Source organism: Perna viridis, chromosome 5, assembly GCF_037379345.1.
Source record: "Perna viridis isolate PV_CMFRI_1.1 ecotype Kerala chromosome 5, ASM3737934v1, whole genome shotgun sequence".
Classification (NCBI taxonomy): Eukaryota; Metazoa; Mollusca; class Bivalvia; order Mytilida; family Mytilidae; genus Perna; species Perna viridis.
The window spans coordinates 10,512,768-10,527,309 of NC_142449.1; the positions used below are offsets into that span (position 1 = coordinate 10,512,768).

The window sequence follows — 14,542 nt, forward strand, 5'->3', positions numbered from 1 at the left end:
ATCTCAATACTGTGTGAATATCACACATACGCAGTAAGCATTTCATTAAAGTTGACGCTCAAAATAAATTTATGTACATCCTATAGGTTCAATGGAAATGTGTGACGATCAGGGGCGTAGCTAGGCCTGTTTTAGTTGTACGCAAAATTACGGCGAGGGGTCTTGGGGGTAGGTCGCTCAAGGCCCCCAGTGAGTCCGGCAAGGCAAAGTCCTGAGGGAAACTCCTGAATTTTAACGATTATGGAGCAAGTTTTTCAGAGCCTATACTAAGTTCATGGTATGCATATGTGATAAATAACCTTTATTTAATCTTTAAAATGTGTGTTTTTATTTTGGTTACTTTTTCCGAAAGTACGCAACTGCGTATTTACGTATAGGCAGCTACGCCTCTGACGATATAGAACCTAATACAACACTGTTAGATATTTGCTTCTTAGATGAACATTAACCAAAGTACTTGTGTTTATGACTAACGTCATATATATAATACATGACATGTGTATAACCTTTTTGTTTAATAAAGGAAATTGCTAGAAATCTGAAACTTTTTGTCACAAAAATCATAAACATACCACAACGTAAAAAAACTTCTCATTATTCTTTCAAATGTGTATTTACGAGTACCTTTTTAATCAATTTATTGTGCGTAGAATAAAACCTAACGCTAAGGGCATTTAAAGGGCATTATATACTGCCTGAAATAGCCGGCATTGAAGGGGTATTACTCTGAAATACCGGTAGACAACATTGAAGAGGAATTTAACTTCGAAATAGCTAAATTTTTGATATTCGAGTAGATGATTCACGAAAGAACAACCAGTTATTTCAAAGCCTTTATTCGGATGACTAGTTGGTCATCTATAACCAATTGACTGATTGTTTCCATTCTTTTTACGTAGTTTTTTTTTTCTCTGTTTGCATCTCTCGCAATTCACAAATTGTATTTATTTATTTTGAAGAGTTCTCGTTGTGTTACACACAATTTTTATTGCTATTTATATGACTATATTTTCTGTATTTCCCCCCTAGTACCTTGAGTTGCGATTCAACAAAACCGCAAGAATTATAGGATGTTTAGTATTTCAGCTGCAGATGGTAAGTTTTGTATTATTTGGTATGTTTCTAATTTTAAAAAAATAAAATTCGATACATGGATAAGAAAAATAAGTTGTATGTTGGTAATATTTGTTTTGTAGTATAAATTTGATGTCTGTGTTAACGAGCGACCTAAAACTTTATATATTGAAATATGTCACTGGAATAGTGGCTTCAGTTTTAAACTTAACTTACAAAGCAGCAATAAGGCATAGTTCAGCATTCAACGCTGAGGATTGACACATGATCCTAAGGTGACAACATTTTACAAAAACAAGAAGATGTAATCTCGTCAACTGAAAATAGGTGATTTTTTGGTGAATATTATGACTCGCATTGTTTTTCAAGATATACAAGGTTTCTTTTCTTGTCAACGCAAAGGCAAACTTACAACAAACTAATTTAATCACAGGTAAGACATACAATTGTTTATGTTTGCTATTGACATGAGTTTACAACCAAAAGACCGAAATAGTGTTGATATTTTTACAGATACTCTACATGGCAGTAGTCCTGTATGCCCCCGCTCTTGCCCTGAACCAAGGTTAGTCCAAAGGTGGAGATTTTAAAAGTACACCTCAAACGTGTTTTCTGTTGTTTTTATAATTAAATGCCTAGAGAAAACTGCAACTATGTTTTTTTTTAAGTTTCTTGCAGAAAATGTGATGATACATGTATACCTTGATGCACTGTTAGCTTTAACAACATAAAGTAAGTCACGGTCAACAGTTAAAAAAACGTATTAGTAAGCCTAGATATTTTTGAAGTCCAACCAATCGAAATATTACCCCTACAAGTCATTCTTGATGGAGAGAAAATTTCATCGATTTATTAGCGATTTACATAATATACAATTACATGTTGTATAACTTCAGAAGTAACTGATCGTGTAATGAATGATTTTATTCAGAGTAACAAGAAAGAACGAAAAATTACAAAAAAAAAACAAAAAAAAAAAAAACGAACAAAACAAAAGTATAAAATGAACGAAAGCCTTAATTCGAAAATGCATATTGACCTAAAATTTTCGTTTTTTTAAATTGTTTATGTATTTTGATGTCATTTCATTTATATTACAGTTATGGGCATCGACATGCTTGTGTCTATACTCGTGATCGGTCTAGTCTGCACATTTTATACAGCCATAGTAAGTATTGACATGCTTGTGTCTATACTCGTGATCGGTCTAGACTGCACATTTTATACAGCCATAGTAAGTATCGACATGCTCGTGTCTATACTCGTGATCGGTCTAGGCTGCACATTTTATACAGCCATAGTAAGTATTGACACGCTCGTGTCTATACTCGTGATCGGTCTAGGCTGCACATTTTATACAGCCATAATAAGTATCGACACGCTCGTGTCTATACTCGTGATCGGTCTAGTCTGCACATTTTATACAGCCATAGTAAGTATTGACATGCTTGTGTCTATACCCGTGATCGGTCTAGTCTGCACATTTTATACAGCCATAATAAGTATCGACATGCTCGTGTCTATACCCGTGATCGGTCTAGTCTGCACATTTTATACAGCCATATTAAGTATTGACATTCTTATGTCTATACTCGTTATCGGTCTAGGCTGCACATTTTATACAGCCATAATAAGTATCGACATGCTCGTGTCTATACTCGTTATCGGTCTAGTCTGCACATTTTATACTGCTATAGTACATTGCTGTATCATATAAACGTTTCTACCTTAATCGAATTTGAAAAAAAAATCCATTGAAAAAATTGACATTGTGTCGATCAATTTCCAAACTTTTAATTTTTAAAATTCTATAAATGTTTATATTGATGAGTTTATAGAAAAACCATACTGCACGTCTTAAATTGCTTCTTAATTACACAAGCCACTTGTTTAATTTCAGGGTGGATTGAAAGCTGTGATGTGGACAGATGCCTTCCAAATGTTCATCGTATTCGCTGGTTTATTAACATTAATTATTAAAGCGACTATAGAAGTAGGAGGAATTTCATATGTTTTTGAAAAAGCGTCAGCTGGGGGTAAACTTGAGGTAGACAAGTAAATATCAACGACAGTGTAGTTATAATTATGAAAAAAGAAAATGTGTTCCGAGGTCAAAGTGAACTTCATGAGAGGAAAAGACACGTTTAAACATAAGCGTCTATAAGATAAATATTTTTACTACCGCTTAAGTGATAAGCCTCGACACTATTAAATTTACGGGACAACTTATGAGCATGTACTGGAAAATAAAGTCATTTACTTAAAGATTTTTAAAGTGGATTTCAGGAGGTTTTGAATTAAAAACATTACATTAATTCTGCAGAATTTTCGTGAAGATACAAGTATACAATTTAACTTTATTATCTTCTTGTATTTCAGCTTCAATCCTAGTCCTCTTGTTCGACATACCTTTTGGACTCTAATGATTGGCGGTTTCATGACGTCCTTGACCATTTATGGAGGAAATCAAGCTATGGTTCAGAGATACATTAGTATGAAGAACTTAAGAGGAGCACAAAAGTAATATTGTCTTTTATACATATTTCCGATTATTAGAACTCGTCACTCTCTTTAGTTACATACTTCCGATTGTTAGAACTCTTCACTGTCTTTAGTTACATGCTTCCGATTGGTAGAACTTGTCACTATCTTTATGTACACTACAAAAAACAATTGAATGCCTGTTTACTATGATTTTTTTTCGAAATGTAATGATCAATCAGTTTAATAATTGTCACTTCTACTTGATAGTCAAAATTTATTGTAAATGAAACTTGATTTTTCGCTATCACGTTGTTATTGTCACGATGGTTGTTATCCATAGAATAAAATTACTACATACTTAACTCCAGTCAAAGATTCCAGAGTTTTAATTTTAATTTGTGTAATAAATTAATAGTTTACTCATTGTAACTTATATCTTACCTTAACTATTATTTTCAGAGCTCTTTACCTTCAGCTTCCAGCTAGTATTATATTCACCTCATTATTAGTGTACACTGGATTGGTTCTATATGCTAAGTATGGTGATCAAAACCCCTTTCCATGTATCATAGAAAAAAATGACCAGGTACGTTAAAAGTTTTAAAATGCCACAAAGGTCAATAACTAGATTTAGTTAGCAACTTGAAGGGAATCCAGATTTAGATACAATAATGCAGACGAACTTTTTTATTTTATTTATTTTTCTGTATTGTTACTGTAAATCTTAGTGATGGTAAAAAGTTTTATATTATATCCTCGCTTTAAGAACCAAAGCTTCGAGAAAAAAAACGCCAGAACTTCATAGAAAATCTTAAATATTATTTAGTTTTCTTTGCTAGCTTATTCCTTACCTAGTGATGGATGTTCTTGGTGATGTTCATGGTGTCCCAGGATTGTTTGTTGCTTGTATATTTAGTGCTTCTTTGAGGTATGTTTGAATCATCAGCAGTGTTAGAATCAAACGCATATGAACATAGCATTGAATTAAAGATAAACGGAAAAAGCGATGAAATTGTTGACGTTTTATAATAAGTTGAAGGTTACATTAATTTAAATAAATACTTGAATCGCCAATTTTGTTTGTTTTTGATAACTGATATTACTCGTCATATAATAATTTAGTTGTCGCTATTTTGGATTCATTGTTTTATTCTTTAGACATACTAAAATTTTACCAATTTATTCATTTGAACTTTACAGTACAGTTTCATCTGGAGTAAATGCGTTGGCCCTAGTTTTCATGACCGATATGTTCAAACCTGTGTACAAGAGATTTACACAGACAGAAATCAGTGAGACAAAGGCAACTATATGCTCCAAAGTTATAGCCCTGGTTTATGGTCTAATAACCATTGCTTTAGCCTTCCTGTCCCAATACTTTGGAAGTCTGATTCTACAAATTGCATTGAGTATATTTGGAATGGTGGGAGGACCACTGCTGGCACTGTTTGTCATGGCTTTGTTCTTTCCGTGTATAAATTCACTTGTAAGTAGTCAAATTCAAATACGTAGTCTATATAAGTCTTCGAAAAAAAGCATTACCAGTATTTGCAAAATTAAAGTAAATTCTATTTGCTCTTTGATTTACATTAGAGCGGGTTTTTCATATTATTTTATGATTATTTATGTATTTTGTGCTTTGAGTAAAGCTGCACAACCTTACACATAGAAACTCAATATTTACAATAAGAATATCTTAAAGAATAAACACACTGTCATGAATATAGAACAATGTTTATTGACACCAAACAGCCTTTTCTCCTAAAAAAAAAGCAGTCATTCAATGAAGTTAAAGTTTGTTTATTGTAGGGTGCTATAGTAGGACTGGTATGTAGTATGATATTCTCATTCTGGTTAGCTATAGGAGCAATAGCAACTCGACCTAGTCCTCCGCTTCCCACATGTCCATCTAATACCAACACATCTCTCGTTGCCCTAATAGGGACTAATGTCACTAATGCCTTCACTACTGATATAACTACTACAGTGAACTCGACAACTGCAGCAATGACTGCCACATTTGTTGAAAAGTAAGTACACTGATAAGTACTTGTTTCCAACTTTCCAGTTTTTCCATTGATATTGCCATTTATTATATGTAATTTCTTTGATTATTCCTTTTGTTGACTATTGCCTAGAATTTATCCGTTCGGTACACTTCATTTGTAATTGTAGGTTTATTATATCATAAATTTACATAGTAATAATGATAGGTAAAACAGGAGAATATTTCTATTAAGGCAGGTAGTTATCAAATTGAATATCTAAATACAAAACAAAATTCGTCTTAAGAAAATAATATATCACATGAAGTAGTAAAAACAAAGCAAAACTTAACGTTAAATAACAAAACAAGTATGTCCGGAAATCGGGAATGAATATGGTTGAATCGAAATCCAACAATCATAATCCAAGGAACAAAGACATATAAAGCAAAGGAAAAGCAAATTACTGAGGAAGAAATGAAAAAAAGTACATACTGAAACTGAAAAATATCACGAGTACAACTATAACATTCATGATTATCAGTAATAAAATTGTATGAAATATCGGCAAAAATTTAGAGGCAACGAAATATAAGAATAATTCAGAGGTACCAAAATTAAAGTACGTGACCAAGACGTGAAAACAGAAAGCAGAGATGTATACACAATGTAGACAAAAAAAAACACTTGCATTTGGAAACTGATGAAAAGGAAAGCAAGACATCACACAAAACTAAAAAAAAAGGTGACAAAAGGTGCCCCGAAAAGGTGATTGACTGATCTTTATCATACTAATAATGATAAAAAAGTTTAAAATATAAATAGTCTTTAAACTACAAAATCAAAATATTTCATTTTTATCTTACATTTTTGAAATGAAAGATTCAGTTGAACAATCTTGCATCTTTGAATCATTTCTAGATTTAGATTTTCCTAAATTCTTTGTTTTAATGCTGATGACGAGAGGTTACCCCTTGAAATACGTGTACAGCATATCGAAATTTGTAATATATGTATCAATGGTATTTTTGTATTTTTTTCCACTTCTTTAGGACTGGTCTACAGACTTTTTACAGTATATCATATTTATGGTACAGTACTTTAGCAGTACTAGTAGCTGTTATTGTAGCGATGTTCATCAGTTGCTTCACAGGTAAACTGCTATATAAAGACACTACTGTTTTTTTTATGGCTAGAGAAAATCACGTGATTAGTTACTCAATACCACTTCCTTGTTTGATCTTGATATAGAGATTAAAAACCTAAAATAAAAAAAAAAACATCTTTTACATATTTCTTCACTGGTTAAATGTTAAGCGGAGTCGTATTTGTGGTCATTCAAATCCATTTTCGTGTATATACTGAATTGAATGTTGTTTTTTGTTCAAAGTAAATTCAATTACTAGATCAAAGTTCCGTTTACAAGATCAAAGTTTTCAGGGTCCAGATCTCTATATGGTAAAAAGTGTTTTATATTGACAGACAGCACAATAATTATCAAACTTTCTTCAGAATTGATACAAAAGTCAACAAATCGTGGTAGGTCTGTCTTACATATTACTCTAAATTTTTATAATAAACAATTCGAATCTCAATGTTTAATCTGGCATGAGATATAAACTTAAATTCTGCATACATATTCAACAGCTTCTGTGAACTTTCGTTATAAGTTATGATCGTTTTCTGTCTCCTTTTCCAAATAACTATTTTTATTTATTTTTTTTTTTTGGAATTATTTTTCTTTTAGCATATATACGTAAATAACGGTTTATAGATACTCGAGTAGTGTATTGTACGTATTTATTTTGACATTTCAAATACAGTTTGTTTCAAATTCACATACATGGCATGAGCAATACTTCATACCAAGTGAACGTATATAGTGAACGTATATAAGGATTCCTGTTTACAGTAAAATATGTTTTCTAGCGTAGAAAAAAATATGATGGTAAAAGATATAAAGAATGTTTATTCACTACGAACATGTCAAGCAGTCAACTTTGTACTGACCAGGATTATATTTCTTGGACAACATTACTTAAGATATACAGGAAACCTTAACTTCTCTGAATATTTTTACCAGACCTTAAGATGCCAGACTCTTCTTGAGACGTACTAGAAATCAAAGTTTTTATTTTAGGTGGAACAAGAAAGAAGCCTGTCGACAGAAGATTGTTATCTCCGTTATACCTGTACATAGCTTCACTTGCAAAAACACAGTCGCCTGACAACGTTGAAGTTTGTGTTTTCTTTTAGATATTCTCTTCAATTCTGATCAACAATTGCATCTTGTGAAGTTTGTGTTAAGTGTTGGCAAAATGAATGGCTGATGATTACATTGGCGAAATTGCCAAGTTCTCAGCAAAATGTCTCTGATTTCTTTTATTATAGAAAGTAGTCAAATGCCTAGATAATGCGATACGGAACATACTTATACTACCACCAACTCTCTGTGAAAAGAAAAACTGTGTTTTGGTGTTCATTTTCTTCGCTCTATCACGGAAAAAATAAAATTGGTTAGGTTTTGTAAAGAGTAATCAAGGGAACCAAGATTCTAGCAGAAATCAAAAGAATGTAATCCGGGGACAAAGACCTGACATGGAAAACAGGAAAACACAACAAAGAACAGATATGCTAATCCTCATGACTGCATATTTTTTTATATTTTAGATACTGTGATCGGCGGAATTATATTCATGTTTTGGCGGGAGAAAGTCATGGGAAAAATTATCAAATTTATTTCACATGTGAATTAAAGAAATTTATTTTCACATGGAACATTGGATAAATCACTGCTATCTATATTATAAATCATTCAGTTTTTCGAATGTTAGGTTGTAGGGGGTATTTTGTGGACCATATAAACTAACAATGAGCAACATAGAATTATTTTACATGAATTTCATTTTACAGCTAAATGTTCTTAAAAAGCGTGACCCCTCTTTAGAAAGTGTGAATGGAGTGATAAAAGAGAACGGTTCGATCACACTGGATAAAACAGAAAACAGCAGTGTAAAAGAACAAATTGAAAAATTGTAGTCAATGCCAGAGACCTAGTAAGTGAAATTTTATTTATACGTCAGTTGATTACAGCACAACGTGTACGAAGTTAAAAAAGAAATGGAAATGAAATGTTCTACGTTTATCTATTTCAAATAGACCGAAAACATATAACAGCTATTCCTTGTAATTTAATTTTAGTATAAAAAAAATTAAGAAGTGTATCAGCAAAAAAAGTTGACGTCACAGCCACCTTACAAAAATTGGACTATGAGATGATGGACAAAATTTCTTATCCAATCATAAAGCGGGTCACATCTAAAATTAGATATTATACATGTCATATTTGAAAAAGAGCGGTAGAAAAAGCGACTCCGTTTGTTTAATTAAATGAGTTTGAAACAGTTCAAATAATGATTTCTATTCTAGCTGTACCATACACAAGACTAAAAAAATATCCATTGCTTGGATTTAGCTAAAGCGATAACACTCAATATTATATTGAATTATACTTCTACGTTTTTACACTTTTACTGTAAACCATCTTTTTGCGATTCAAGATCTTTCAGTTTCTTGTCTTTCACTCTCTCATTTATGGACAAAATAAGTCAAAATAAATCTCTGTCGAAAAGATATAATCTTTTTCATAGTTTTTCGTGCCTTTTAAAACACAAATTGATGGCTTCATAAATACAGCGGATACATTACTAAACGAGATAGTTTTTGCATACTTCCAGTATTTTTTTTCTTAGTTTCTTTAGTGTTTTTTTCATGTGTTTTGTTTCTTGTTGAGTTTTTTTTGTTTCTCGACTCTTGAGAAGTTTTTAATACCGTAAACCGTGGATTTATTTTGATTTCAGTTGCAATCACTGTACGTATTTCGATGAAATAAAATACAATTAATTTGTAATGTCACGAAATTACCTGAATTGTCATTACTGTTTTTCAGCAGTTTCAAGTCTTGGTGGTTCGAGTAACGATTAAATAGTCATAATGGACACCAATAAGCAGACTCACATCCGATGGATTATTGATTTAACAAATATTTAAATGTTTATATATAGTTGGTTATCTTTGGAAGATGAAGTCCTTCAGCTTGGTTATATGGAAGATCTCTTTCATTTCAGTGCATCAAAGGTTTTTTTTTTATACAGAATCATTTTTTTATGTTATAGCGGCTGTATTTGTTATTTGTTTTCACTCGCTATACATGTAGTTGTAATGTGTTTCATATTTCAATCACTTTATAAGTTCACATTTCGACCCTAAACATCGTTATCATGTTCATTTTTCTATCAAGTCGAAGCAACACAATATTTCGGAAAATTAATAATGTCGAAAAAATGCAAATACATTTATTTCCTGGCTTTAATGGCCAGACTTTATTTTTTGTATTTTTTCCCTTTTCTTTGGTAAAAAAAATGTTTTAGGTGTGAAGAAATTTAGACGAAATTCCGTGAATGCACGTGGACTTTTGAAGTTTGTATACTTGTATTGTTTGATGTTCAAATACCTCAGTTATACTTACAATCTACTTTATTTTATAGACCACAGATCGAATTTTTTTCCTGTTCAAAATTGCTAGAAATACACTGCAAAATTGTCCGTCTGTTTTTATTTCTTAAATAACATGTTTCTGTCAACACGATCATTTGTAACAAAGCATTTCAACCTCACAAAAACTTCATAAAAGATTCAGCTATATTGCAAACTGTCTGGAACATAAATTCGCCAGTACTTAACCCTATCATTACCAAACCAACATTTTTTTTAGTATTGAATGCCAAACCGACATTTTTGTTGTTTTATGGTAGATTGCCAAAGCGACGTTTTTGACGTTTTGGGGTTAACTGACGAGATAGCATATTTGCCGTTTATTTAAGAAAACCAGATCTATTTGCCTTTAATCATACTATTTAGATTTTACAGTTATTCGTAATTACATGTTGTCAGTGGATTAAGGAATAGTGTAACGATTTTTTATATTAAAATAAGACGTTAAATGACGTCATAATATTATTTCATTATTAAATCTCATGTGAAATGTGCGAGGTATAACTGCATTATAGTAATACATACTAGATTCCCCTTATACTTACAAGGCCCACACAAACGGGTTTTGAATGTTCTAGACAGTCATTGGTTGCAAGTCAGTTTCTTTTGTATTATTGTCACGTATTATGTAACAGTCTCTGTAAGAATCATGCAAATTCTGTAAAATGTGATATACAAAAAAAAAAAAAAGAAAAAAGAAAACTATATATTTTTAAGTTGTTTTGTGGGTCTATATGATGGAATATATTATCATTAATTCCAATATGTCTGCTCGTTGGTAATAATCTACATTGAAAATCCAACAGTTTCTATTGTATTTTAGTGTCATTTACAGAATTATCTCCCTTAGTTATGAATTCTCCTGTACATTCTATACAATTTTTATCTTCTAAGAGCACAGGTAATATGAAAAGCCACGTTAATTTCTGTTAATTATAACATTTTAAACAAAATATAAAAAATGAAAATATGTAGGCTTTCCAACCATGAATCACATTTTGCATGATTCTTATCTGGAGTGTTACTTATGTGTTTACCAATATAATTATTTTACATTATACAATAGAAATACAGGTAACAATCTAATGGGATTCGATGCCTAAAATATCATTCAAATTTCTGTCTTTTAAAACTCACATTTGACGTTTTAAATGTAACTGGAAATCTTTGAAATTAATGAATTCTAAAATAAATGAAAAGCTGAACTAAATTCAGACAATGAGAGTTGCTTTACGTTGTAATCATAACTTACAATAACTGATATAACATGTAATGTGTTGTTCTTTATAGTATATTAGAGTATTATACCGGTATTCGCATCAATTTATAACTACATTTCATAGATCAATTTAATACAACGCACATTCTTTCGTTCACTTGAACCATTAGTTTTGCCCTTTCATTGAAATGCAGGTAAAAAACCCAAAAACAAACAAAAACAAAACAAAACAAAACAAAACAAAAAACGAGGGGAAGTGAGAAGTTTTCAGAGTTAAAATAAAAAAATGGAAATTGATTAAATGTTGTTTTGATAGCAAGATCTTTTTAAATTAAGATTTTATTATTAAAATTGACGATTAAAGTTATTTTAATCTAATGAAAATCAGCTTCACTATGTTCTACGCTGTTGGTAGAGTACGACAATTCTCATTTGTAAGTAGAGTCATTTTACCCTACCGGTGCACCTGGTCCATGCTCCCAGTTTTTAGTGGAGTCCGAGTTGGTCATTTACTTTTGTTACTTAGTATGTATGATTTTCGGTACTTTGCGTTCTTTGTTGTGTATGTCTGTTTTCCATGTTTGGTCTTTGTCCTTGGATTACATTCTTTTGATTACCGCTATAACCTTGGTTCCCTTGATTACTCTTTAGTAAAAATGATACCAAATTTAGCGGTATCATATTTTTCTAAATGCGGTTCATTGCAAATGCAATTAACTTCAATTTGCGTATACAAGAAAAGGAGGAGGGCCTTATTTTGACTACTAAAATTATCATGGGGAAATTATCATTAATTTTGAAAGAAAACTCAACAATAATGTAATTTAAGTGGTAAATTTTCAATGGTATGCATTAAGTTTGTAAATTAAAAAGGAAATATTGAGAAACAATCGAAGGCACCAAAAACCCTCTGGAAGGCCATTCAGGAAAGAAAAAAACATTTTTTCACTCTTTTGCAACTTATTTCATAGTGAGATTCAGCGTTTACCCAAAAACATTGAAACTGAAAGTGTGCATTTATTCATTCATTCTACGGGAATAAGGATTTTTGGTTAATGCTTTGTCGCTTTGTCCTTTTAGTAAAAAACTATCAAAAATCACCTTTGAAATTGCTTTAAAAAGTCCATCCTTACCTGTATATGTATCATGAGACCTGACTTACAGCTAGTTGAAATAGACCAGTTCCAATTGCAATAGAAATCCAGCTAGGTTAGTGAGTAATTTAAATACTCTCTAGGTAGAAATATGCCCTTAATTGTACCAATGAGTCCTACTTAACTACCACAAAACACTTGTGAGATCTATGGACACTCTCTTATAATTTTGAATAGCTGTCAATTATTATGACTTCAGCCCTTAAAATTGTCAACCACTAACTTTGAACCGCGTCACTGTCTCTTCACTTGAATCCATTGTTGGTTTTAGTATCCGTATAAATTTCCTTAGTTTTCTACTCTATGATTTACTTTTGCGTTGACTAATACAAAAAAATGAGAGGTTTCAAATAAATTCGTATAAGCATTAGGGAACTTCTGTTTGATTATATGGGGGAGGGGGGGTAGGTTCTATTATTGTCCCAATATATATATATATATTTTTTTATCAATTTAGATCAGAATTGATATAACTGTTGTCAGAGCCTTTAGGTTTGTAAAACCTGATGTCATCTGCAATTATTTGACACAACCGCAAGAAAATAGTCCCATTGGCATACCCCCATTGAGGTTCAAATGCAGATAGTTAGGTCACCCTTTGTAGGCATTTCTACTATATCAAATTCAACTCTGTGTTATTTACGCCCAATAAACAAACCCAATAAACAATTTTTACTGCGATTAATTTGGTTTGCATTAACAACGATCCAATAAAAAATAGTTGACCTCAAACCTCTTATCAGTACCTGTTTCTTTATATGCATTTATCCCTGAATAAGTCATTCGGTATCAATTTATTAAAGTTGTCTATTTATTTTTAGACGTATAATTACGGGGCACCGAATGGGACTCTTGTGGTTTTGTACTCAAAATTCAATTTTGTATAGACAAAAGTGAACTTTGTTCAACAAAAATGAGTTCAGATTAACAAAATTTATAATATACTACAAATTTAAATTTTGTCATACAAAGTAATTTTTCAGTGGACAAAAGTTCCTTTTGTCATGACAGAATTCATTTTTTCACGCACTTCACTTTTGATATGCTCTTGCTCGATATTAATCGGAACCCCGCGAGACCCGCGGTTACTATATCCAATGAAAGGCCTTCTTACAAAATCATGATGAGAGAATTCATTTGCATATCAAAAGGATTCTATAAACTAATTTGAATACAAAATTGACTTTTGTGACCCAAACTTGACTTTTGGCTCACAAAATTGACTTTTATTATTTAATTTCCATATCAGGTAACAAAAGTCAATTTTCTATGCAAATAAATTAATATCTGCATACCTATTTGACAAAATTGAATTTTGTCATTAGAAAATTTAAGTGATCATTAAACAAGTCTGTATAACATAGTTTTGTACTACAAAAATTATTTTGTTATGACAGAATTCTATTTTGTGTACACAAAATTGATTTTGATTACAATAAAATCAAGTTCCATTTGGCGCCCCGTTCATAATAAACCAGTTGACGTTTAGCCAGAACTGAAACCATGCGAGATTATAAATGGTCATCAATCGTAGAATTGAAATATACAGTGGAATGCTGAGTACCAATTGGATTAGATGTCCTCAGATATTTCATGCAGATAAGAGGGGAAGTGGTTCCGATCAAGAACCTTTATAAAGAAAAGGGGTTCAGGCCTCGTATTTTGGTCATTCTTTTTTACAAAGAAGTAGCATAACCCCTGAGGCCATACTGACTTATCACCCACTGTATCGCGTTTTTTTATTGGTACGGTTACCGCTACGTGAAATCGGAAGCCCGAAGATTACAAATAAAAATGACGCTTTGCATAGACGATGGCATAGGAATTTCGATAATGCATTTCTCATTGTCAGTTTTGGTCTGTTGTTATTTTGGCAATTTTTTTCTTTTTCGTAATCATTCTTACTCTAGTTGACTATTTTGGCCATTTGCATGTTATTATAATACATGTAGAGTTGTAGGTGCATGGCTAATGTTCCTGCACTAGACATGATCGTTGAAATTATATTCTAAGACTTTATCGTTTACGGGTATGAAAACAACTATGAAACAACTTGTAACACTTGAGCTATA

At 31.6% G+C, this 14,542-nt stretch overlaps 1 protein-coding gene across 4 annotated transcripts in view; it reads left to right on the forward strand.

Annotated features, from left to right (window-relative positions):
• LOC148615938 (sodium-dependent multivitamin transporter-like) overlaps positions 1 to 10,799 on the forward strand; it is a 32,700-nt gene extending 21,901 nt beyond the window's left edge. For 2 of the 4 annotated variants that reach the window (XM_088582597.1, XM_088582600.1), the window contains 13 exons: positions 1,030 to 1,095; positions 1,588 to 1,639; positions 2,175 to 2,242; positions 2,975 to 3,129; positions 3,454 to 3,594; positions 4,018 to 4,144; positions 4,398 to 4,486; positions 4,759 to 5,044; positions 5,368 to 5,588; positions 6,596 to 6,696; positions 7,684 to 7,781; positions 8,457 to 8,599; positions 9,493 to 10,799. In XM_088582597.1, coding sequence (XP_088438723.1) covers positions 1,030 to 1,095; positions 1,588 to 1,639; positions 2,175 to 2,242; positions 2,975 to 3,129; positions 3,454 to 3,594; positions 4,018 to 4,144; positions 4,398 to 4,486; positions 4,759 to 5,044; positions 5,368 to 5,588; positions 6,596 to 6,696; positions 7,684 to 7,781; positions 8,457 to 8,582 — 1,530 coding nt within the window. In that variant the 3' untranslated portion in view covers positions 8,583 to 8,599; positions 9,493 to 10,799. Of the gene's footprint in view, positions 1 to 86; positions 278 to 1,029; positions 1,096 to 1,587; positions 1,640 to 2,174; positions 2,243 to 2,305; positions 2,507 to 2,974; positions 3,130 to 3,453; positions 3,595 to 4,017; positions 4,145 to 4,397; positions 4,487 to 4,758; positions 5,045 to 5,367; positions 5,589 to 6,595; positions 6,697 to 7,683; positions 7,782 to 8,456; positions 8,600 to 9,492 lie in introns of those variants that run through there. The other 2 variants (XM_088582598.1, XM_088582599.1) reach the window with 2 other exon arrangements.
• The last annotated feature ends 3,743 nt before the right edge of the window (positions 10,800 to 14,542 follow it).